This window comes from Aquarana catesbeiana, linkage group LG10 (assembly GCF_042186555.1).
Source record: "Aquarana catesbeiana isolate 2022-GZ linkage group LG10, ASM4218655v1, whole genome shotgun sequence".
Taxonomy (NCBI): domain Eukaryota; kingdom Metazoa; phylum Chordata; class Amphibia; order Anura; family Ranidae; genus Aquarana; species Aquarana catesbeiana.
Genome location: NC_133333.1, coordinates 143,737,627 through 143,762,644, shown reverse-complemented (window position 1 = coordinate 143,762,644; position 25,018 = coordinate 143,737,627). Strand labels below are relative to the sequence as shown.

At 41.2% G+C, this 25,018-nt stretch overlaps 1 protein-coding gene across 7 annotated transcripts in view; it reads left to right on the top strand.

Moving 5' to 3' along the window:
* Positions 1–25,018, top strand: part of PRKCG (protein kinase C gamma) — an 805,390-nt gene that overhangs the window by 765,619 nt on the left and 14,753 nt on the right. For all 7 annotated transcript variants that reach the window (XM_073602743.1, XM_073602742.1, XM_073602744.1 and 4 more), the window contains 3 exons: positions 4,377–4,457; positions 14,691–14,798; positions 15,143–15,283. In XM_073602743.1, coding sequence (XP_073458844.1) covers positions 4,377–4,457; positions 14,691–14,798; positions 15,143–15,283 — 330 coding nt within the window. The remainder of the gene's footprint in view (positions 1–4,376; positions 4,458–14,690; positions 14,799–15,142; positions 15,284–25,018) is intronic.

The window sequence follows — 25,018 nt, the reverse complement described above, 5'->3', positions numbered from 1 at the left end:
ACTAATTCTAATCAGGACTCGAAAGAATGCAAACATGTAATGAAAACACTATTAGTGCCATGTGCACAGTGAGGGCAGTGTGCAATACATACAAAATAGAATACAATTATATACAGAACTTACAAATTTCCTTTACAATAAAGGCATACCCCGCTTTTAAGTACACAATGGGGTTTATTTACTAAAGCTGGAAAGTGCAAAATTAGACTCACTTCTGCATAGAAACCAATGAGCTTCCAGGTTTTATTACCAAAGCTTATTTGAACAAGCTGGGGTTAGAAGCTCATTGGTTTCTATGCAGAAGTGAGCCTGATTTTGCACTTTTCAGCTTTAGTAAATAAACCCCTTTGTGTACTTAAAAGTGGGGTATGCCTGTATATAGCTATATCTATCTATCTATCTATCTATCTATCTATCTATCTATCTATCTATCTATCTATCTATCTATCTATCTATCCACATATACAGTATGTTTACTTTGTTAATGTTTACTGTATCATATTGAGGACTAAAATATGATCATTTTACAAAAAAATATATATTTTTTAATAAAGTAACTTTGAAATATTGCACTTGAATGTTTCTTACTTACCTTTCAAGTCAGAAGGTAACGCTCCAGACTAATTTTCACTTGTGTATATGTCTATTTTTTGTTGATAAATAAGCTTGTGGTTTACAAAGCTCAATATCTAAAGCTTAAAACTCATTTGGACCAATGTAAGTATGTATGCGTCATACATGTGGCATCCCTGTTGAGCTGGAAATCACTGTAGTAGGCACTCCTGATGCTTAGTTCCACACTAGCTTCTGAGTTCTCTGCCGTGCAGCTGCCCTGCTGCATTGTGAAGACAGGAGTTAGCTTGGCATGGGTGCCATTCAGGGAATGCTTCGCATTTTCTCACTCAATGCAAGGCATTCTCTGATTGGGTGAGGCAAAGAGCTGGAGCAGTGACACCAGATCTCCACCTCTCATTTTACATTCATTGAAAAAATGCAGTGTTCTCTGAGTGACACGTGTGACAAGTGAGTGACTTTCTGTGTTCAGGTGGAGTGGCTAGCAGGGGTAAGGATACTCCATTAGGAGGGAGAGGGAGCTAATGTCACTCCGACAACTGAAGCCGTCCCACAAGTGATGAAAAGCATTGCATGGGGTGTCTTCAAGAGGAGAAATAAGGAAATCATCTGTTTCCTTAAAGGCAGAAAGCAGAGTCAGTGTACTAAGAGTGCCAATGCATGCAGCAGTCAGAGGATTGGCTGTGATGGCGCTGCCACTGACAATGAAAAAGTGAATGGAAATGGACAGATCAACCAGGTATTTACAAAAAAGAAATTGATGTGCTAAAAAACATCACAAAAGTTCGGAGCCGAACCGCAAACCCTATTAAAGTCTATGGGACACGAACTTGAAAAATCAAAAATCCCCATTTTAAAGCGTAGATGCAAGTTATTGGCCATAAAAAGGGTATGGGGGCCCAGGCAGTGCCCTGGGGGACATGTACCGATGCAAAAAAAAAAAATGTTTAAAAAAGATTGTTTTTAAAAGTGCAGTGATTTTAATAATGCTTACAGTGAAAAAATATAGTGCCTGGGGTTTCCTTAGTCTGCCAGTAAAGTGGTGCATCTGTACCATGTATAGAACCTGCTGCAGCTAAACTGACATTTATAAAGAAAAAAAAATAACATTTAAATTGATTTTCCCTGCAAGATTTCTTTATTTGGACAAGCTGGAATTTAGAAGCTGGCATGTGGTTGGCAGGGAGTGTATTTTTTTTCACTGACACTGACAGAAATGTATAAACTATAAAAAAAATGGGGGAACACTAGCGTCGCAGTCAGAAAAACTGCGGCTGACAATTTTAAAAAGGGGGGCAGGCAGGGGACAAAAAAAAGTCAACCCCCCCCCCAAAAAAAATGGTATACAGCACTGTATACAGCAGTAAATGTTATGTAATGCTGTGTTAAACCCTGCACTACACTAACACACTACACTGACACTACACTATACGCACACTATACTGACACACTACACCAGTGGTTCTCAACCCTGTCCTTACGTACCCCCAACAGGCTATGTTTTGGGAATTTCTCTTAGATAAAATAGCTGTCCAAAATACTAAGTCATTTACTCTGATTTAAAGCGCCTGTGCAAGATAAACAAAAACTTTCAAACATAGCCTGTTGGTGGTACTTGAGGACAGGGTTGACAACCACTGCACTACACTATACTCACACTATACTGACACACTACACTATACTCGCACTATACTGACACATTATTCTAACACTCTATCACTCACAATAAGTGAACACACTAACTCGCTAGTAGCAAACTGAGCCCTGCTCTATCTATCTCCACTCCAACAACACACTGCAAAAGCTTACTTTGGGAAGGAACCTTTTATAGTGTGGGGTGGGACTATGAGCACTGAGTCGTGAATAGATAAAGTCATCACTTTGTTCAATTAAGTCTATGACAGTGCTTTGTGCCCTAATTGGCAAAGCTTTGCACCTGATCTGCTTTGACAATAAATACTTATCTTGAATTGATCTTCTGCACCATGCAGAATCTATCAAAGATTGAAAATTGTGGCAATTTATGCCATATTAAAAACATGCATAACACTAACTCTCTACCATCCTACACCCAAGAAAAGATACAGTTAATGAACAGGCACATTTTCAAGGCTCTAACCTATTTATTTCCTGGGAACATCACAGGAAAGTAGCGTGAATTGTGGTTTGAATTTTAACAATGATTACTTAAAATGTTTGTAAACCCTAAAAATGAACTTCTCTTGTGTGTTCCCTTTTGGTCTGTTAAATATACCATAGAGCTGCACGATTCTGGATAAAATGAGAATCATAATTTTTTTGCTTAGAATAAAGATCACGATCTCGGCGTAATATCATCTTTCACATTATACAAAAAAAAGATTGGGCTAACTTTATGGTTTAGTTTTTTTTAATTAATTGAAGCATATTTTTTCCTAAAAAATTGCTTTTGAAAGACTGCTGCACAAAAATACAGTGTGACATAAAACATTGCAACGATCTCCATTTTATTCTCTAGGATTTCTGCTAAAAAATATATATATATATATATAATGTTTGGGGGTTCTAAGTAATTTTATAGCAAAAAAGTACTGATTTTAGAAGAATTAACAGAACCGCGCTAATGTGGAGATATTACATAAAATCGCAAATAATCTATAACAAGTAGGATTCCCATCAACCAAATATCACATATAATGTGTCAAGATTGAAACAACATAATATATTCTAAACCCAAATATTAACAAAACACCGTTGTGACTAAATAAATAATTAATAAAAAATCGATGAATATTGTGACTGTAATATAAAAATCTTTAAAGCAAATAAATCCTCAAAAAGTGATAAAAAAGATGAATCCGTGACTGATAGTGACTTCAATTGAAAACAGTCCTTAACATAAATGATTCCACCAGTAGTGATTGAAGGCTTAATGGACAAAACACCTCGTGAGAAGGATCCACCACCTATAATGATGTACGCTTACCAGAGGCAAGCTTTATTAAAGCTTAAGTTAGAAATCCACTCTGCGGGGACACCACCATCGGTCTCAGCACAGGGGGAGGACCACCCGTAACTCTCCGTCCATAGAAGCCAAAACTCAGCAAGAGGAACCCAGGGGAATGAAAGACACATCCTCCATAGTGTGAATCCGAATAAACAATTTAATAAATAAAAGTAGCACACTTACATAGAAGTATCGAATAAAACAGCATGTATCGTATAACAGCCGGCAGGCCTGCATTCACCCGTTCACAGTGGGATAGAAATGATGACGTCAGCGCGTCTGACAGACCTGAACGGATCGTCAGTGTGAAAGAGGCCTTAGGGTGCACACCCTAATGCATTAGGCTGCGCACACCTATGACTACAGATAAATTAGTGCTCATGTTGTAGATGTGAGAAGGAGTGTGATTCAGTAGTTTAGCAAAAGAAAATGGGTAGGGCTGATACCATTCAGACCAAAGAAATGCTGTCTGTTTGTTGTCAGCACACAACTGGAGTTAAAGAAAATGCATTTCTGGTGCAGAAATGTAATAGCAGGGTCTTTAAAGTGAAAAAAAACAGCAAATGTATATGTATTGCAGATATGTACTACATTTTTTTTTTTTTTTGTCCCGACATTTTTATTTTGTATTTTGTCCCAACATACACAAACCAGTAGGTTATGAATGGTGTTGAGCCTCTCACAAGTAAATATTCACTGGAGATTCAAAAGAAAATATTCACTGAACAAAGGACAATAAAGTGAGGAGAGATTAATGTATGTGGTTGTTTTGATATTTTGGGGCACTTCTTTATTACTACATGTTTATTCCTTTCAGATTATCGCATATCAGCCTTATGGAAAATCTGTTGACTGGTGGTCCTATGGAGTCTTGCTGTATGAAATGCTTGCAGGACAGGTAAATCTTTTGATGTATCAAGTTGTTAAAATGTGTATCACATGCCACAATGGTGTATGATAACATTAGAAGAGAGGCTCCGGATTTCAAAAAATATTATAATGCAGTGGCACTTTCACGGGTGGTGGCATGGGCAAAAGAGAGAAATGATAAGAGGTGGATTAATATTGAAAATATAATGAGTAATACACACTTAAGTCATGTAATATGGAACCCCCCACAACATAGGGCACTGGGATTGAATACACACAAATTAACACGCACTACACTGAAAATATGGGATAGGTTGCACACACAAAACAAATGGGATTATAATTCCCCTCTGATTTATTTAAAGGATAATGAGTTATTTGAGCCAGGGAAGAGGTCAGTGGGGGAAAATTGGATAAAAAAAGAAAATGCATAATTGAAAGACATATTAAAGAGTGGTAGAATAAGCACATTTCAAGAATTACGATTAGACACAGAGCTAATGACGATTGATGCATGGCGGTACATCCAGCTGAGGCATTTTGTTGAGAAATTGCCACAACCAATTTGATTTGGAGAAAGATACAGGCCGTTGGAGCGGCTTTGCATGAGGGAAAAATTCAAAAATAATATATCGCAAATTTATAAAATACTATCGGCTGGAGATGAACTGGATGTGACTCCATATATCAAGATGGGGAAATGAATTGGGATCATGATGCAATAAACACAAACTAGAGAAAATAGTGCGCTACATAATTTGGAGGAACGGAGAGAAGGGACAGAACGAAAGGATAAATGGGAGGTGTGGAAAGCGTTTAAAAAAACGTGGAGATATGTTGAGGTGATTATTCAATAATCAGATAGGGGATAAGATTTGGATGAAAATAAAAGTTAGAATTATTTGCCTTTAGAGGTCGGTGCAAGGTGGGGAGGATGGGGTATTGGGAAAATGCTATGTATACTATTTTTGTATGATGTTATTTTTATAAAATAAAATAAAGAATTACAAAAAAAATAAAAAAAAGGAGAGAGGCCCTAAAGAAGTAGGGCTAAAGCTTTTTTGGGACATTGGAATGCACTTCGTTCTGCACCACACTGACCCGCATTCAACCGACAGCAGACTAAAGCCTACTGTCGGCTGACGTTACTCAGATGCGTGACCAGCAGCTGGCTCAGCCTCTCAGCATGCCGCTGAGAACCCGAGCCAGCTGCTCCCACCCCTTCCACAGCCTAGTGATCCAGTGAGCACTGGAGGGGCAGAGCAGAAAGGTGGTGACTAAGGTCTGCTTTTGCCCACTGAAGACTGAGAACCAAGTGATAACCAGTCTTTTATCACTAAGTTCTCGGTGTAGAGGTGGTGGGGGACAGATAAGCATTGGACTGATGTTGCATCCACCTAGGTGAGTATGAATGTTTTTTTTTTCTAAAAACCCACACTCATATTTTAAAGTTGAACTCAAGACAGATAAAAAATGACACAAATTAGTGAAGCTCTGTTAATATTAATGCATTGTTTTTTTTTTTATATATATATATACTGTTTATGTCCCTGAGATTGTGTTAAAGCGGAGTTCCACCCAAAAATGGAACTTCCGCTTTTCAGAATCCTCCCCCCTCCGGTGTCACATTTGGCACCTTTCAGGGGGGAGGGGAGAGCAGATACCTGTATAATCCAGATATTTGCTACCACTTCCGGGCATAGATAGCCACAGTACCCGCGGCTATCTATGCCATATCCGGCACCTCCTCCGCCCCCCCCCCCTCGCTGTCTTCTGGAAGGCACACAGGTCCCAGAAGACAACAGAGACCAGTGGGATCACGCAGAGTGACATACACATGCGCAGGAGGGAACCAGGCTGTGAAGCCGCAAGGCTTTACTTCCTGATTCCCTTACCAAAGATGGCGGCGCCTCCACCCGAGAATCGAGGGACACATCAGCTTTGGGTGCCGACATCGCGGGCGCCCTGGACAGGTAAGTGTCCATATTTTAAAAGTCAGCAGCTGCAGTATTTGTAGCTGCTGACTTTAAAAAAAAAAAATTGTCGGAATTCCGCTTTAAGTTAGCCTCTTTCTGTATACTGTGCACCATGGCTCAGACTGAGGGAGGGAGAATCAGCACAAGGATTCAGTCAGGTGTGCTGTAATGCAAGGGACATGCTGATAGTAGGAGAGAGCACAATGAGAAACAATTGAGCTCATCTGTGTACTAGTTCTCTTCCCCATGTGCAGTCACAGAGTGGGGGTGGGGAAGAGACCTGCAAGTGAAAGTAAAACTGCATCAGAGAAAGAACTGCATCAAAGAAAGTTTTATCCACTGATAGACAGGCTTTGCTGTGTGGCAGAGCTACAGTATGTAAATGAGCTGAAACAACTCTCATATATGTATTTCATCTGTGTATTTAAACCAACATTTTTCTTTAACCTCTTGCTGACTCCCAGCAGTACATTTACTGCTGGCGGGTGGCAGCCCCAGACACCGTCACAGTGTACTTCCTGACTCGTGCTGTCATTGGACACAGCACAAGTTTGCCGCAGGTTACAGGCAATCATTTTGGCTGTATACCTGTTGATCAGCAGTTGCTAACAGCACAAAGATCTGTGTGTTAGTAAACACCACACACAGATCTGGCTGGATTAACCCCTGCTTTCAGTTACTGTTAAGAACTGAAAGCAAGGAAAGACTCCAGACAAATGATAGCTACAAAGGCAGCACACATACATTTGCATACACTTGTTATGCACACAGTTATCCCCTTGATTACCCTCCTTATCACTCCTGTCACAGAGCAAGTGCCATTAGTATAGGGTTTGATTTACTAAAGGAAAATAGACTGTGCACTTTGCAAAGTGCAGTTGCAGAGCTTAGTAAATGAGGTAAAGCTTCACTTTGCAAAGAATACCCAATCACATGCAAGGAAAATATAAAAACAATAGCATTTTTACATGCACATGATTGGATGATGGAAGTCAGCAGAGCTTCTGCCTATTTACTAAGCTCTGGAGCAACTGCACTTGCAGAGTGCAACTGCACTTTGCAAAGTGCACCATCTATTTGTCGTTAGTAAATCAACCCCATAGTGTCAGTGTACAGTATTATCACTGTATTAGTCTCACTAGCGACATCAGTGTCAGTTAGTCAGTTAGTGTCCCTTCCAGCTGCTGTCAGTTAGCGCCAGACTGCCCAAAACACTATCACAGTCACACTATAAGTCGCTGATCACTGCCATTGCTAGTATAGCATCTGTATGGATGAGTATCTTGATCATGATTAGAGCTATACTAGTGTCCCCAATAGTATAGTGTCCCCAAAAACGTAGTTTGGTTTTACTAAAGTGGTAATAGAATACATGTTGGCCTAAATTTATGAAGAAATCTGGTTTTATTGGATATGTTTTATAATAGAAGTAGAAAATATTTGTATTTTTTTTCAAAATTTTGGATATTTTTTTGCTTATATAACAAAAAATAAAAAACCCAGTGTTGATCAAATACCACCAAAACAAAGCTTTATGTGTGTGAAAAAAGGATATAAATATTTTTTTTTTGTACAGTGTTGAATTTAAAGTAGCACAGTGCTGAACAGCAAAAAATGCCCTGGTCATAAAGGTGGTAAAACCTTCTGGTGGTTAAGTAGTTAAAGAATATCTCAATTCAAAAACATGAATGTAAATTAATGCAGCTTACCAGTCCTTAAATGAGGTCATTGTTGAATATAATCTCTAGAATTTTGTAGTTTATGTCAGTGAGTAAGGGCTTAGTTAGTACAAGAAATTATTTAGCAGAGTCAGGGTATAAATGAATACACAAATGAACACAGTGGGGTTGATTTACTAAAGGTAAATAGACTTTGCACTTTGCAAAGGGCATTTGCACAGCCTATTTGCCTTTAGTAAATCCACCCCAGTGTTGGAAAGCAGTGCGCAGTAATATTTTGGTTTATCAAACTAGTGGAGTCATTTGATACGAATAAACTTTACTATTTCTATAAATACATGGGGTTGATTTACTAAAGGCAAATAGATTGTGCACTTTGCAATGTGCAGTTGCACTCTGCAAGTGCAATTGCTCTAGAGCTTAGTAAATGAGGTAAAGCTTCACTTTGCAAAGATTACCCAATCGTGTGCAAAGAAAATACAAAATACAGCTTTTTTCCTTGCATATGATTGGATATTCGAAGTCAGCAGAGCTTCTGCTCATTTACTAGGCTCTGGAGCAACTGTACTTTACAAAGTGCAGTCTATTGTGTCTATTGGTAAATCAACACCATAGCTTTACTAAATATGATCTATGTGAACACTTTGCACTGTTCAGTTGTCTTAAAACCATAAGAGCATCTAGTGTTCATGGGTTCTACAGCAAATTCTGCTCCCTTCTCTATATCTATTTGTCAGGAGGGGGAGCATACACATTAAACCATAGTTTAAGTCTTGTTCAAATAGTGCTAACAATAATAATACTAAATATACTATTAGACTGAGCTATGCTAAAGCATGTAAAAAATCTTCTGGGTGGAGCAGCCACAGGCAGCTCCTTCACTTTAATCAATACCATGACCAGAAACTCAGAAGAAATTGATGGAATACCTGAATAGAGAAAAGATGCTAAATTATTTCTATCAGTAAGCCCCTGTCAACCTCATGGCTTGCAGAAAATTTGTGAAGCCCTAAACAAAACCTCCCCCCCTCACTTGCATCGCCCCCACCTGCCACCCGCTGATGCCACCCCCCCACATGGGTGACGGGCAGGAAGGTGACCTTACCTTCGGAGATAAGGAGGGGTAGGGCTACTGCTCCTCGCTCCAGCCAAGAGAAGAACCGGGGCTTCTCCTCCTGGCCGAACAGACAGGCTTCTCCTCCTGGCTGAACGGGAAGTGGGTCCTGATTGGTTGGGGTCCTAAGACTCCCTGGCCAATCGGGCCTCAGAACCTGCTTCCTCATTGGCTGGGTGGAGAATCAGGAAGACAATAGCGAGCACAACTGGGTGGGCTCAGGATGCAGTGCTCCGCACCCCGAGCCCACCTTTTTGTGAAGCCAATTGGAGCCTCAGACTCTAATCATGTGCTTCCAAAAAAACCATTGGAGTCCATGCGTTTGGCACCCTGCATGGAGATTAGGGGCCCCTTATGGATGAGCTGCCACTGCCTATTAGTATTGTTGTGGTCCCAATTTCAAGCTCCATTGCAATTTCAATGCAATGCACAGATGATATGCATCTGGTTGTTGCAGACTGCTATAATGCAGGTGTTTTGCAGCACACTGTAGATGTTCATTGGGGTGCAGTTGACTTTGCATTACAATACACCACAGTAAACCATGTGCAGTTTGTGTTATGCATGTGTTTTTTTTTTATATAGATCATATTTTATAAAATTTTTGAAGCTGCAAAAAACAAGTATCGTCAATACAATTTTGCTACAGATAAGCAAAAACATAGATTTCAAAGAGTAACATCCCAAGAAATGGTATCCAATCTTAGGCATAGGATACACTAACATTTTTGACATAAAATGTAGATAATGACCCTAAAGTTTTGTAGGGTGTAGTATGTTATGGCAAGTTCTATAAGGCTGTTCAGCTATACGAAGGGTTATGTAGTAGCAAGCATGCAAGAGGATAGATATAAAAATGCATTAACAGGTATTAACAACCCCAGAGAGAAGAACCCAGCTGGGTACTTCTAAAATAGGGGATAAAGCAAAAGATAGGCTTGTGAAACATGAAGGATGGTTTCAGAGTGAAACACTGGGTGTTATCCTTGCCATCATTAGGGACCCACTGTGCAGGACGGATGTTGTAACCATGGTGATCATTGAGACCAGAAGGATTGGCCATTGCCATTCTTGATGGAGAACATAAGTTCAAATTGAGTCTGAGTGTTGAGATTAACTGTGAATGAAGAGAGATCGGGAGGTTCTGCTTGCTTCCAGTTAGATGTGATAGATCTCCTGGCTGCGATCATGCAGTATATGATGAGAGAGAGGTGACATTTTGGCTAGCATTCATAGTTTAGGAGGAGGAATGCTGATGCTGGATCTGGATCCAATTTCAGAGATGAATTGAAAAACACTGACCCAGAACGGATATAATTTAGGACACTGCCCCCACGTGTGCAGCAGAGCTCCGTGTTCACCACAGTGTCTCCAGCAAAGTGGAGAGTAGGAGGGGGAGAACTTGGATAGTGTTGGAGTGTAGTACCATCGATGAACAAGTTTTAGTTGGGATTCCCAGTGTGTAGTACTTCTTGAATGTTTAAGAGTATTGTTGGTGGCATTGAACCATTGTAGAACATGACAAGTTTGGAAGAGATCTTTTTCCCACAACATCATAGAGTGAGATTTTTCCTTGGATGAGGGAGACAGAAACCAATGGTAGAAGTATGTGATTCCTTTTTGGTTAGTGGAGTAGACTTTACGGATGGAGTCAATAACGTCTCTGGTACGGAGGTATTTGTAGAAGTCTTTGTGTGGAAAATTGAAACACGATTGTAAGTCTGAATATGACATTAGTGTTGCTCTGTCATAAAGGTGACCAATGGTAGAGATTCCTGAATCCACCCAATTGCCGAGGGAGAGGTCTTTAGTGAAGAGTTCAAGAAAGCATATAGGAAGAGGGCTGTAGTTTGAGGAGGTCTGTCAAAATTGTGAGGATCCACAAAAAAATCCAGGATTTTGCAGCGGCTTTCCTGGTGAGGTAGTTGGATGGTGGGGCAGGAAGTCCCAATAACAGTGCTCCTAACAGCTCTTTTAACAAGGCGGCCCAGTATTGCTTGTTCGATATGCACCCATTGTTTGCCAGACGGTTGGTGCCACCATGCGTTAACTTGGTCAAGGATGACTGCGTGGTAATAGAATTTTAAGTTGGGCACTCCCATTTCAGTTGATGATTTAGGTCTGTATAAGATCTTATTTCCGAAGCGCGGGGAGGCGTTGTTTTCCCCAAATAAAGAGGTTCAGAGTGGATTTCAGACTCTGAAGATAAGATATGGTAAGTGGAATAAGCAGTGTTCTGAAATAGTATAGGATTGTTGGTAATAGCAACATCTTAGTGACTGCTGATCTACCTGCCAAAGAGTCTTGAAATTTCGAGTAAGATCTTGTATGTCGCCATAGGTTGCTCAGAAGAGACTCATAATTGGCCTTGAAGAGTGAGGAACTAGGAGAGATAATTTTTTTTAAAGGCTGATGTGAAGTACATATGCCAAGTGCCAAGGTCCCATTCAAAACCGACATCACGTTCCCAGGCCACCATATAAGTCGCCTTCTCCTGTGGTTCAGCTAATGCCGAATATATAAGAGAAATTCCCCCTTTCATGTCCATAGCTGAAGAGCACCATTGTTCATAGGGAGTGGAAGTAAGTGGAAGCGGTTCCTGAGGGAGAATGAAGAGTAGGAAATGTCTCAATTGGTAAAAGCGAAACCTTTCCGATTGGGGCATTTCAAGCTTTGACGTGCATTGGGTCAATGTGATGGGTCCATTAGAGTTACAAAGATGACCTATTCTATATATGCCTTTGTCGAGCCACCACTGGAACGCTCTTATGTTCGTACCTGGAGGAAAAATGGGATTATTAAAGATGTGAGCTAAGGGATGCCATTGAGATGTTAGAGTGTTTAATTTATGCAGTGAGTCACACAACTTAAACGAGTGTGAGAGGGAGGGGGAGAGAATTGGTGGTCTAGTTTTGTGGGGTGCCAAAGTAGATAATCTATTGTGTAATTGGGAATGGCCTGCCTTTCCATCTCTATCCATTCCGGCTTTGGGCCTCTAGAGTAAACAGCTGAAATTTGGCTAAGATGCGCTGCCTGGTAATACCACCAGAGATTGGGCAGCCCAAGACCCCCTCTTTTCCTTGGTCTAAAGAGTGTTTTTTTTGGGGAGCCTGTGGTTCGATTTATTCCAGATAAACTGGATGATTGAAGATTGTAGTTTACATATATGTGATTTAGGGACCGGAATGGGAAGAGATCGGAATAGGTATACGTGGGAGTAGAGTCATTTTGATCAAGTTCAGCCGCCCTAACCATGACAATTTGTGTAATGACCATTGAACAAGATCTGAGTTAAGTTTTTTGATCATGGGAGGGTAATTAAAACGGTATAGCTGTTCTATTAGGGGGGTTAACTGAATGCCTAGGTATGGGATAGAGTTAGAGCTCCATACAAAGGGGAAATGTTCTTTAAGGTTATCGACTACAGGTGAGGGGGTTGAGATGTTAAGAGCTATGGATTTAGCCATAATTACTTGCAGGCCTGAGATCTGTCCAAATTTTTTAAGAAGTGATAAGACATTGGGGGTGGAAATGAGGGGGGAAGTGATAAAGAGAAGAACATCGTCCGCGAACAAAGCGCATTTGTGTGAGGACTGACCACATTTAACACCGTGGATATCTGGGTGATTTCTGATTGCTATAGCTAGATTTTCTATACCGATGGCAAAAAGTAAAGGGGATAAGGGGCAACCCTGTCTAGTTCCTTTGGTTATAGGAAAGGAATCAGATAGATGTCCTTGGATCCTGATCTGGGCTTTAGGTTGAGAGTATAGAGCTGCGAGGAGACTAATGAAATGGGGGCCAAACCCCCATCTTTCTAATGTCCCGAAAAGATAAGGCCATGTGATGGAGTCGAAGGCTTTTTGTAGATCTATGGATAAAAGGTAACCTTCTTGGGGTGGATTACCATCTCATTTTGATTGTAACAGGGAGATGACATCTACTGCTCTCCTTATCTGGTCCGGACCCTGTCTCCCCGGTATAAAGCCTACTTGGTCCCTGTGCACATATTGTCCCTATAAAGGAGCCTAGCCTATTGGAGAGGATTTTTGTCATTATTTTCAGGTCGTTGTTCATGAGGGATATAGGTCTGTAATTACTAACCTGGCTCTGATCTTTACCTGGTTTGGGAATGACTGAAATATAAGCTAGATTAGACGTTGAATCTAATGGTGAATCCCTCTTGAGGGAATTGAAGAATCGGACCAGATAAGGAGACAAAGCAGCTCCAAATTTTTTGTAATAAATTGACGAAAAGCCATCTGAGCCAGGGGCTGAACCTGTTTTACTCTCTTTTATTTCCTCCATCACTTCCTCTATTGAAATAGGGGCTTCCATTATAGATCGATGGGATTCAGATATTTTGGGGAGGGGGATGTTGTCAAAAAATTCATTGAGTTTATGAGTATTCTCCTAGGGGAGATAATTTTAATACCCATATACTTTATAGATGAATGTGGGGCCCAGGAGAAGCTGGATGACGTTGTTATCTGATCACTCAATTTGTTAGAAAGTGCTACAAGGAGCATCTGCAATTTGGAGATGTTCACTTTATACAGGGAAAGTTGACCGAATTCTTGCAATAGTTTGGTACCTGCTGGGAGGGAAGATGTAGGGTTAGTTAGTGAAAGGATCACATCATCTGCATATAGACTGTGTTATGTATGTTTTTAAAACATGGTTACAAATCTGTAGACATGTGCATTCGTTTTCCTCCGAATGCATTTTCGTCCGAATTTCAGGTATTTTCGTTATCGTTTTAACAAACGATAACGAAAGTGCAGAATCCGAAAAACGAAAGATCCGACATAAACAAATGCTTTATTTTCATTTTCGTTGCTACAACAGTTCGATATAGATAGGAGATTCGACATGATGATGACAATAACAATCTGTGTCCATCAAACCTGTGGTCAAATGTGCCTAACCTTAACTCTATCAGTCCAAGATTATTCTACATAGAGAGAAAAGATTTGACAGAGAGAAAAGATTCGACGTAGGGGAAAAAAGATTCGACATAGGGGAAAAAGATTCGACGTAGGGGAGAAAAGATTCGACGTAGGGGAGAAAAGATTCGACGTAGGGGAGAAAAGATAAATAAAAATAATGATGATGATGAATGTTATTGGCTGATTGTAACCAAAGAGGAGGAGCAGTAAAATAGCTAGAACTAAGTACACACGTACTTTGGCTTATGGTGTCTGTTGAAAGTTCTAAGAAGATTCGACGGAGCAGGTAAACAGTACAGTTTAGCTGCTCTGTCGAATCTTCTTTGAACATTCGACAGACACCATAAGCCTTCAATGACAGATTCGACCTTAATTTGGATTTTCCGACTAATGCAACTTTTAACGAAAAACAAAATAAATAAAAACGAATTTCGAGAGTAACTAAATAAATTTATTTTTCAGAAGAAAACAAAATTCCGAAACGAAATATTTCAGTGTGCACATGTCTACAAATCTGTCTTCCTTTCCCCTGTGTCTCAACAGCCTCCATTTGATGGTGAAGATGAAGATGAACTTTTCCAGTCCATTATGGAGCAGACTGTATCTTATCCCAAATCTATGTCCAGAGAGGCTGTCTCCATATGCAAAGGGGTAACAAAGCTAATACTGTCTTAAACTGTATGTACATGTATCAGTGGAGCTTTGGAGGTACCCAGAGCATGCATCTGGTCCTCCAGCAGTACAATTAAGGCTGTGCTAAAAACTTCCAAAAACTTGGCATTGTGCAGTTTTACTGGACATACTTTGCACAGCTCTCAGTGTTTACCAACCAACTGCTAAGTGAGCAGAGATGAGAAGACGTATAAAAAAGAGCTGATATGATTTGATTTCCTTCTCTATCTAAAACTACTAAGTCCACAGGGTGACAACACTGCTGTAATTTCCTTACAGGATAAACAGTATAACTATCCTGTCTAATATTCTTTCTTCTCCAGCTGCTTACGAAACATCCACTGAAACGCCTTGGATCTGGCTGTGATGGGGAACGTGATATACGTGACCATGCCTTTTTCCGCTGGATAGACTGGGAGCGTTTAGAACGTCTGGAAATCCAACCACCTTTCAAGCCTCGCCCTGTGAGTGTTCATATTTGTAGTATAAGGTGGAAGGTTTACTCATTCAGTTTAGTTCTATTTTTGTATTTATTACTAAAGCAACCACTATTAAATGTAAAGGTGATGACTAAGCTTTGTTTGTCTAACTTCCTATTTGATCTTTTTGCACATTTTTAAAAAAATTTTTATTTATTTATTTCAGGTACTTATATAGCGCCGTCAATTTACGCAGCACTTTACATATCCATTGTACATTCACATCAGTCCCTACCCTCAAGGAGCTTACAATCTAAGGTCCCTAACTCACATTCATACAAACTAGGGACAATTTAGACAGAAGCCAATTAACCTACCAGCATGTCTTTGGAGTGTGGGAGGTACCCGGAGGAAACCCATGCAGGCACAGGGAGAACATGCAAACTCCAGGCAGGTAGTGTAGTGGTTGGGATTCGAATCAACGATCCTTCTTACTGCTAGGTGAAAGTGCTACCCACTACACCACTGTGCCGCCCTATTTTCACTTTTAAGCGAGACTAATTAGACTTTAAACATTGATTTTACCTCTGCAGTTTATTCCAAGGTGGCTTTATAAGTTAACAGTTTTCACACCTAAATATGATGTAATTTCTTACTTTCCTTTGTATGCAATACTTTCTTTTTTATTCATTCATAAAGGATGGTCATACATGAATAAGACTGACAGAAGACTAAAACAAATCTTGATAACTGCTTGACAACCTATTAGGTTGTTTATTAGATGCTAGATGATCTGTAAAGTGACACTACTCCTTACTCAGCATACAAAAATTGAAAGAAACTTGCACGAGAAGAAGAATGCGCACCTTTCTGATTGGCAGTGTATTGAAACTGCTGCAGTGCTGCTATCTGACATGTACAGGTGTTTTGAATTGCATGTTTCTTAAATGGCAGTTGTAGTTCCTCTTGTCAACCACAATGTCACTACAAGACATAGTAGTGATGTAAAGGTCGGTGGTAGGACACACAGCATTCAGCAGATTCTATGCTATCCCACACACCCTGAAACATCACATAGCTGTAGTACCTGGAGTTCTACAAGAGAGTGAACTGCCTACACTGCCCAATGGAAAAGTGAGTATTCATGTTCTCCCCATGCAAGGTGGTTTCAGTTTTTTGCTGGCAAGCAACAGGTTTGTTTAAGTTAAATTATTATTATCTCTCTTGTCCATTAAGAGACACAGCTTGATGGTAAGAAACCTATAGTTATACTGCCACTTTCAGGAAAGGAAAGGAAAACTGAAGACCTGCCCCTTTAAGGCTATAACCCCCCCATCCCCACCTCACACCTGCTCAGTTAGTGTCCTCAGGAGAGTGGATGTGTTTTCTTCAGCTGTGCTGTTTTACTGCTTGTTTGGATGATTTTCTACTATCAACAGCTACTTGTAGATTCAGGCTAGATAATGAAATTCTGGAAAGCTTCCCAGTCAGCCAATGAGCTCAGATTTTCCTATTTCACTTAGTATATTGGTGTTCTTTCTGTAACAGCTGTACATTCTTTTGAATATTGGAAAGACGACAGCTCCACGAAGTTTGGGCCTGTCCAGTAAGAACTGTAATCATCAAAACATGTAAATAAAATCAGCATGTCAGTTTGGCAGCCCAATTCTTGGTGTTATTCTTATTATTATGGACAACTGTCCAGTGCAGACTTAAACTCACTGCCAGCATACAAGCCCTGATGAAGGGGGTTTTGAACCTCATTTCAATCATTGAGGAATTGTTGACTAAGGCAAGCCATAGATTATGTGATTACTCAATATTACCCAGTAACACAGTGTTGATGGGGGAATCCCTCCCGTAGCATTATATTCTGCTAGCGGGGAGCCTTCCCTGCCAGCAGAACATAATGATATATTTTACCGGCTATAGCTGGCAGTACTAATCATTAGGGAAGAACCCAACAGGTTGGTTGTACACAAATCGATGGGCTGATGGGATCCAAGAAGTCTCCAATGTGAAGAGAGAGACAATAACTGACTGAATAATCCAATACTTTTGAGGACTTAGAAAAGGGTTAGGGGCCTTTAAGATCAAAATATAGTAAAAGTCTCCTATGGGTTTTAGAATTGTAAAAGGTTTAAATCAAATCTTGAAACTATTTGGTTAGGGGAACAGGAACAATGTCTTAAGATGGCCATAAATTAATCAAAATTCCTCCTTCAGTTGGAGGTTGGATCAAACCTTGTCCCTTGTACCTTCAGGGGTCTGCCCTGTCTGTTTTTTCTGTTTTTCTTGAGCCATATCTTCAGTTAATAGGATTTCTAGTTATCAACACGGTCCTGTAGGGAGCCTCATTTGAATTTTCTTGAGACCAATGGCCCTCCTTTTTGCCTAAACTGGTCTCGGCTTTTCATCTTAAAGGGAATACTGTGTTACCTTCCCTGTTTCAGGTACCAGTTCATCCAAGGAGGTCTCTCTCTATTACCTGGATGTGGTGAGGTCCATCTGGTTTTACCTTTTGTCCATTGCTTCTTTTAGGTGAAAGGATTCCTTGTTTGTTAATCCAACAAATATAGGTTTTGTATATGGTCCTAATATAGGTTTTATGGCTAACTGATCCACTCTTTTAAAGTGATTTTGACAGGTTTTTGTGTTGGCCTATGAGTTGCAAGATAAGTGTCTTTTATTTCCATAAAATATCTCTCCTCTAGGGCAGTGAATGCCTCTTGCTTATTTCATCATCAGGCCTATGTGTCTCAGGCCTACAATTCTGCAACTTTTACAAGGCTGATGTGTCTGTATGCGCAAATGCTATTTTCGGTCAAAAGATCCTGCAAGTGGCTATTAATACCCCTGGTTTCCTTTTTTTTAACCTTTCTTTTTGGGCTGGTCACCTATGTTCTTGGGTGTGCCGCTCCTCAGTTTGGACTGTTTTTAGAAGTCCTTACTTTTCTAAAGATCAAGCTGTATGTTAGAGAAAATAGGCTTTTTGCACTCAATGTAAAATCCTTTACTCTGAGTCTGTTGAGAGAAACAGCTCCCCCTCCCCCATATGCTATTCTTCCTTATTTGGACTGCTTGCTACAATTGAGCAGGTGTGAGGAGTTATAGTCTTAAAGGGCAGGTCTTCAGTTTTCTATATGCCTGGGCTCAATTTCTCGCAGGTAGCAGTATAAAACTATGTTTCTTACTTTCAAGCTGTGTTTCATAGTTTGCTAGGACACCTAAAGGGTGTGACTGTCCCCAGCGGGGTCTCAGATAACAATTAAGGCCTGAAAGGGGGGTTAACACTTTCATATCCTATCCAATACTAAAACATTTTTAGCTTCAGATACACTTTAGGTTAGGGCAAAAGCATTGTTGAAGTTATAATGTGTCTAATATTAAAGCCTGCCCACAAATATAAAACTAATATTGTCTGTGCAGGTTGTCAATCATCCAGGTCATGTGTCCAGGGCCGATTATCCACAGCTAACACCGGACAACAAAGAATTTCCTTTCTGAACACTTTTGGGTGTATTTTGTAGATTTATGGCTGCTAATCATGAAAATAACCTGTAATTTAACTCATCACATACCGTCTTATGGAAATCTTCTGTTTTTGCAATTTCTTCTTCTATATATGTTAGATTTATTATTTATTGCTTGCCTTAAAGGTGCTTTATGTAGCTCATGCATGTCCAGGCATGCACTTAGGGCATATTGCATAAAATTCGTGGGACTTGGGCATGCCTAGGTTGCATTGATGCTGCCTGCCAAAGGTATAAAAGCAGCTCCCATGCACATATGCTACTCATTTCGTTGATATCAGTTTCATTGTGTTTTGATATGATTGTTTTAAGGCAAAGCTTTGTCTATGTACATGTAATTAGGCCTCAAAAGACACACCATGACTGGACCTCAAAAACAAGTACATTTTTTGGTTGTAAGATTGGTAATCAAGACAAGGCCTGGGTTCACATTACCTTAAAAAGAAATGGTCACTCCTAGAATCTGGTTTCGGGACAGAAAAATGTGACACATGAACCTCTTGCTGGTCTGACAATTTTTGCCTCAACTTCACATTAAACTTGGACTGATGAAAAATTCTGTGAACGATGAACAAGGAAGGTGAAGGTTTTTTTGAGACAGATATTTTCAAGAATAACTGATGCCAAAATGAAGTGAGGTGTGAAAAATACCCCCGAAGGCTCTGCTAGTAATTTTCTTCGGGTTTACCATTACCATCTTCACAGTGTTCGTCATAGGGGTACTTATCAATTGCTCAATTAAAACACTGGCTCCAACACTTAGTCCTTTTTCCAAGTTTTATTAAAGAAACAAAAATATGCAATAGTAAGGTAGAGGGTGAAAAGGGATTCAGGTACCTTAGATCTTGCAGTTTGAGGTAATTTCTATATCCAGCGAATAGCATTTCCACAGCTGGATTCAACAACCACTGGATAGGTCTCTCTCACCAACCTAGCAACCGATGTGATGCTCGAACACAGTCTCTGCCACAAACCTTGCAATCTTGAATGAACTGATTGCTGTGCTTAAGACGGTCTCTGCCACAGACCTTACAATCTTGAATGAACTGATTGCTGTGCTTGATCCTAGATGCGTCTCCCACTGAGTTCCCAGGCTCTTCTCAAGATACCAGCCTTATGCTCGGTCTTCTCCTGAAGAGTCCTCCCCTGGTCACTGCAATCCCTTGCTTCTTCTTGCAGGCCAGACAGCAAAGAGACCATCCTACGGAACAGTAGGCCACTAAAACTCTGGTCCTTCTTCTAGTAGCTAGGCCTTGGGTCCGAAAATCTCAAGGCAGAACTTTAAGCAACAGCAGTTTCCCAGGCCAGGAGGGCCATGAGGTCAGGAAGCGCCAACCCCAACCACACGGTGTCTGTCCCTTAAATACCCCTGCCCAGAATGCCCGGTGGATGAACCACTCCCACCGAAATATTTCTGAGCATAGAGTATTCAATATGTCCAACCAGACTGTATTTACAACATCCACCAATGGTGACAGCACCACCCATGGTCAGAAAATCTGCACAGTCCAGCTAAACTGGTACAGAAACCATTAAATTTAGGTAATAATGAGCTGAGTCAAACTGTAGCTTCAACTAACTTAAATTTCAAAAGAATAGCGTCTGCTCTTCAGGAGCAGGGTGCTACAGAGGGAAGGCATTTTTGTTGGTCCATAGATCAGATATGTAACCAATGACAAGTGGTTTGAAGACCTGTTAGTGGGGCCAGAGAAATTCACCTGAAAAGCATTCAAAGATGTCATTGAGAATTTTCTTGGCAACTGCATATACCCAGTGAATTGCCTAGCATTAGGTGATACACAGAGATGAAACAAATCCTCCTAAATAAGTTGTGGCCATATATCTGCACCCATATCCTCTATAGAATATTCTGAAAACACAAAGATGAATTGATTTCTTTATAGCTCCAGCGGCAGGGGCAGGGATCTGAAGTCTTCACAGAGTTGACAGCTTCAAGCCTGATTGGAGATAAGGGACACACCCCTATTGACACAGTACAGGGAACAGCTTTGGATATCAGTCAGAGGCTGTGTGCTGGCGCTCCCTCACCATCACCGTTTTAACTCTTGGTGTCGGGAAAAGCTGCCAGAAGTGATTCATGCTGATAACAGAGGAACCAGACAGCAGAGAGAAATCACAATAAGAGCTTTTGAGAGAGACAAGTAAACAGTATAGAAGGATATGCTTTTTTTATATTTCATGTTTGAGGTTTACAGCCACTTTAAGCTCTTTAGTTTGTAATTTGTAGATCGTCACTCCTTGCATAGTTGGTTGGATATTAAACAGCTGTGCCACATGACTAAATTTGTAAGTAAGTTCACTATGCAAGAACTTGTATTGCACATATCCCAGTTTTGAAACCTGAAACTAAATGTCTGGATTTCTCAAGCCTGGTGATATGCATTTAAAAGAGAAGTATGAGTTCTTTAAATGAGATCTACAAATTACAAACAAAAGCTGCTTCTAAGGCTGCTGGTAAACTGAGCGATCAAAGACCGCTGATTGCTCGGCTCTTAGTTTTCAGCTCACTGGAACGCTGGGCTAAGCATGGGACAGGAGTGGCTGGCTCAGGCTCACAATGGCTTGCTGAGAGGCTGAGCCAGCTGCCGGTCCAGGCATATGGGGGGATCCTGACTGTAAAGTCGGGATCGATCCAGAGCCTCAACTGGCTGAGTGACATCAGCCAACAGCCCGCTGTCGGTTGAAAACTACTAACAGGAGTGCAGAACGAACTGCACTCCTGTGACCCATAAGAGAAGTAGTGGCAAAAACGCTGTAGTCTTACTTTTCCTTTAAGTCCAAATCTGAACATACATGTTACAATTTGGTCATGCACTCTCCTTTAGATCTACCAGCAAATATGAAGTGTATGAGTCTGCCTGACTAGATAAAAAAATAAAAGGATTGTTTATGTAGATACAGTATCATTTTGGTAAATCGAAAGGACACCCTAAAGTGACTGCACAATTAGATTGGAACATCATACTTTCCAACTTTGGAACCTGAAGAAGAGAGACATCTTGGGATGGAGTAGACATGTAGAAACAAGAACTGCTTAGATAAGGAGAGACCGAAGGATCCTTCTATTACTTAAATGCAGCATCACAACATGGAAATTACAGTCGGATGACTTTCAGTGTGCCCCAAAGGAATCCTGCAGGAACATCTTCAAAAGGCCCTGGCAGGGCATTCAGCCAAAAGCGCTACTGGCCTTTTTTTAAATAAAGGTCCAGTACTGCTGGTAAGCAGGCATTTTTTTCCATTTAAGGTGACGGTGCCTCTTGTGGACTGTTGCACATGGGGATGGATGCTGTCTGCATGTTTTCTAATTGGGAATCACACATGCAGAAGATGTTCCCCTGACAACATCCTTTGATTTTATATCTTTAATCACCTACTGAAAGTTTTCACTCTTATATACATTTCTTTGGACTTTGCACCTGGAACTTTTCTCATATATGCTATAATTCATTTTTTCAACTTTTTATTGTGTTAATTTACAAATACTAATTGTTAGTGCAACTCTGTTTCCATATATGTTTACAGTTACTATGCCTATATCACACAGTAGAGTTGCAGCTTATATCATTGTATTTTGGATTTTTTTTTACTTATCAAAAACCTTTACAAGTGTAGCAATGTGGACTACAGTCATAATATGGTGCAATTCCCCGTCATTCTTCACCTATAGACATATCCCTCTAGTGCTGGGCACCAGTGGTTGTCATCACATCTGTGAGCCCGACCAGAAAGGATTGTGGGATTAGTAGACTTTCAGACATGCGTTTCCTTTGTGTCACATGACATCTGGGTTACACATCTCAGGGATCCTTGCTACGACCTTAAGAGACTCCTGGGAGGAACTATAAAAGGGTTCGGAGATCTGCACCACGCTCTCTTCTTCCTTGGCCTTGCTGTGCGCACATCTCCCTGTGCAGGGAGAGAGGCTGCGGCCTACCACGTGGTGATCGAGTGATTCCAACCTGGGCCTGGAGGGCCTAAGCCTGCCTGCTGTTCGTCGGACATCCACGCGGCATCCACCCAGCAGATCTACACTACGGTCACCCGCATCCATCAGCCATGACATCGTTAGTCCTCCTGCTGAAGGACGTCTCTTCCAGGATCGCTGTCTGCAAGGTGTAAGCCAGTCTGGTCATTGGTGAGAGGGCAACTGCCCATCCTTTGCAACCCTTCCTTGCTACTTTATCTGAACACAGTGTACAGAAACCTTACCTTGGGAACACTTTATTGGATCACTGTTTGGAACACTGTACATAGACATCTTTACTTAAAACCACTTCAAGGAGTATCACTAGCCTGTTTAAGCTCTTTGGCTATTATCACACCATTGTGCCTTATTGAATATAATCTGATGAGCTCCAACTGTCAGTGTAGACTATCAGGCCTGCATCTTGGACACTGCTGTTATTACCATTTAAAGGGCCCTATTCTATCACCTATTTCATCTGATCTCTTATTAGGGTATAAAGGTTGAATAGGCCGGCCTGGGGTTCCCCTTTAGTGTAAGACTGCCTGTCCTACATAGCTAACCTTTTACTGCCTTTACAGGTTATACTTCAGGTGGTAATTCCTTGTACATATACAGTATGTAAATTGTATTTTGTGCTGTTGAACTGTTTTAAGCTGTCTTTTAGGAAAAGTATTCTCCCAAGTCTGCGCTGTTATCCAGCACTCGGCTGACCAATACCCCTCTTCTGTGTACCAACACCACATTACTTACTCCAGTAAAAGCATCTTTAATATAAACATACTTGACTTGTGTGACGTGCCATTTAAAGGTGTTGTGGAAGATGTCAGGTGGGTTCGAATGTTCACAGGGTCATGGCAATACAGAAGAACTGGAAAATCCAAGCAGTCCTCAAAGGGGCCATGCTACATAAGCACAGTTTTTCCTTTGAGAAAGAATGTAGAAGGGCGTGGCCAGGATGTGAGAGGACATGTGCCTGAAGAGCTCCGTGCTAATCCTGTAGATTCGCCCTGTTAAACCACTTGTTTTCCACTGGGAGAACTCCCTTTGGCTTCCCTACTCACCCTGGACCCATCAGAGGCTGCAATTATGTCCGCAAAAGGCTGTGGGAAGGCACAAAATGCCGCCAAGCCACAGGGACCGGGTAAGGGGTGGGCCGCAAGCTCTCAGGGTGCCATCTTAGGCTCTGTTTCCAGAGCACAGCGTGGAGGGAGGAAGGAACAAAGCCCGACAAGATCTCCTATGGCCATGGTGTCTCCTGCAGTGGAGATTGAGGCTCCCCTATCCCCTGCATTGGTGGAGGCAAACTCAGAGGCAATTACAAAGCCCATCCTGGCAGCAATAGAAGGGTTTAAATCCATGCTAATGGTAAGAGTGGAACATCTGAGTGCACCCTCATCCGCCATGACTTAAATAAAATCAGAGGGAGACTCACTGAAGCTGAGAGTCAGATAAGCAATGTGAGGGGCCAGCAGGGATCCCACTCATCGTAGATCACTGAATAACAATCCCTGGTGAACACGCTAGTCCATAAAGTGGACGATGCTGAGAACAGACAAAGGTGTAATAATATACGCATGGTGGCTCTGCCAGAAGGTGAGGAGGGCTCCCGCCCGGCAATATTTGCTGAATCCCTGTTTAAAAAATTGCTGAACTTGCCTGATATGCCAACAACTTATGTGGTAGAAAGAGCCCACAGGGTCCCTACGGGCCGTCGCCCAGAAGGGGCCCCACCACGGCCATTCCTAGTCCGGTTCCTAAATTAGGGATATGATTTTGGCCGAGGCCTGGAAGCATCCGGAACTACCCTATGAAAAACATCAAAGTAATGTTCTTTCCGGATTTCTCGGTGGAGGTACAGAAGCGACACAGATCGTTTAATGAGGTGAGATGCCGGATAAGAGAAAAAGACATCAAATATAGTATGCTATACCCCAGCAGATTGAGGATCCCGTATAAAGGCACCTTGCGGTTCTTTGACACGCCTATGGAAGCCAGGGACTGGATCGACGATGTGTGAGTAAAGGGCCGCAAAGCTTGAGGCTGAAGCTTTTTTCTTTCTTATCATTTGTTAAAACTGTTGTGGATTCCCCTGTTCAGGGGTGGGGGGGGGGGATGGGGGGCTATGTCCTGCACATGCAACTATAAAAGTGTGCAGACCTCACCACTAGGCCTGGACTGCTTTTAAGGCCCTGAACATCTCCCCCTGTAGGAACGACACAAATCCTGGAGGAGCGAGGGGGTCGCATTCCCCCAAAT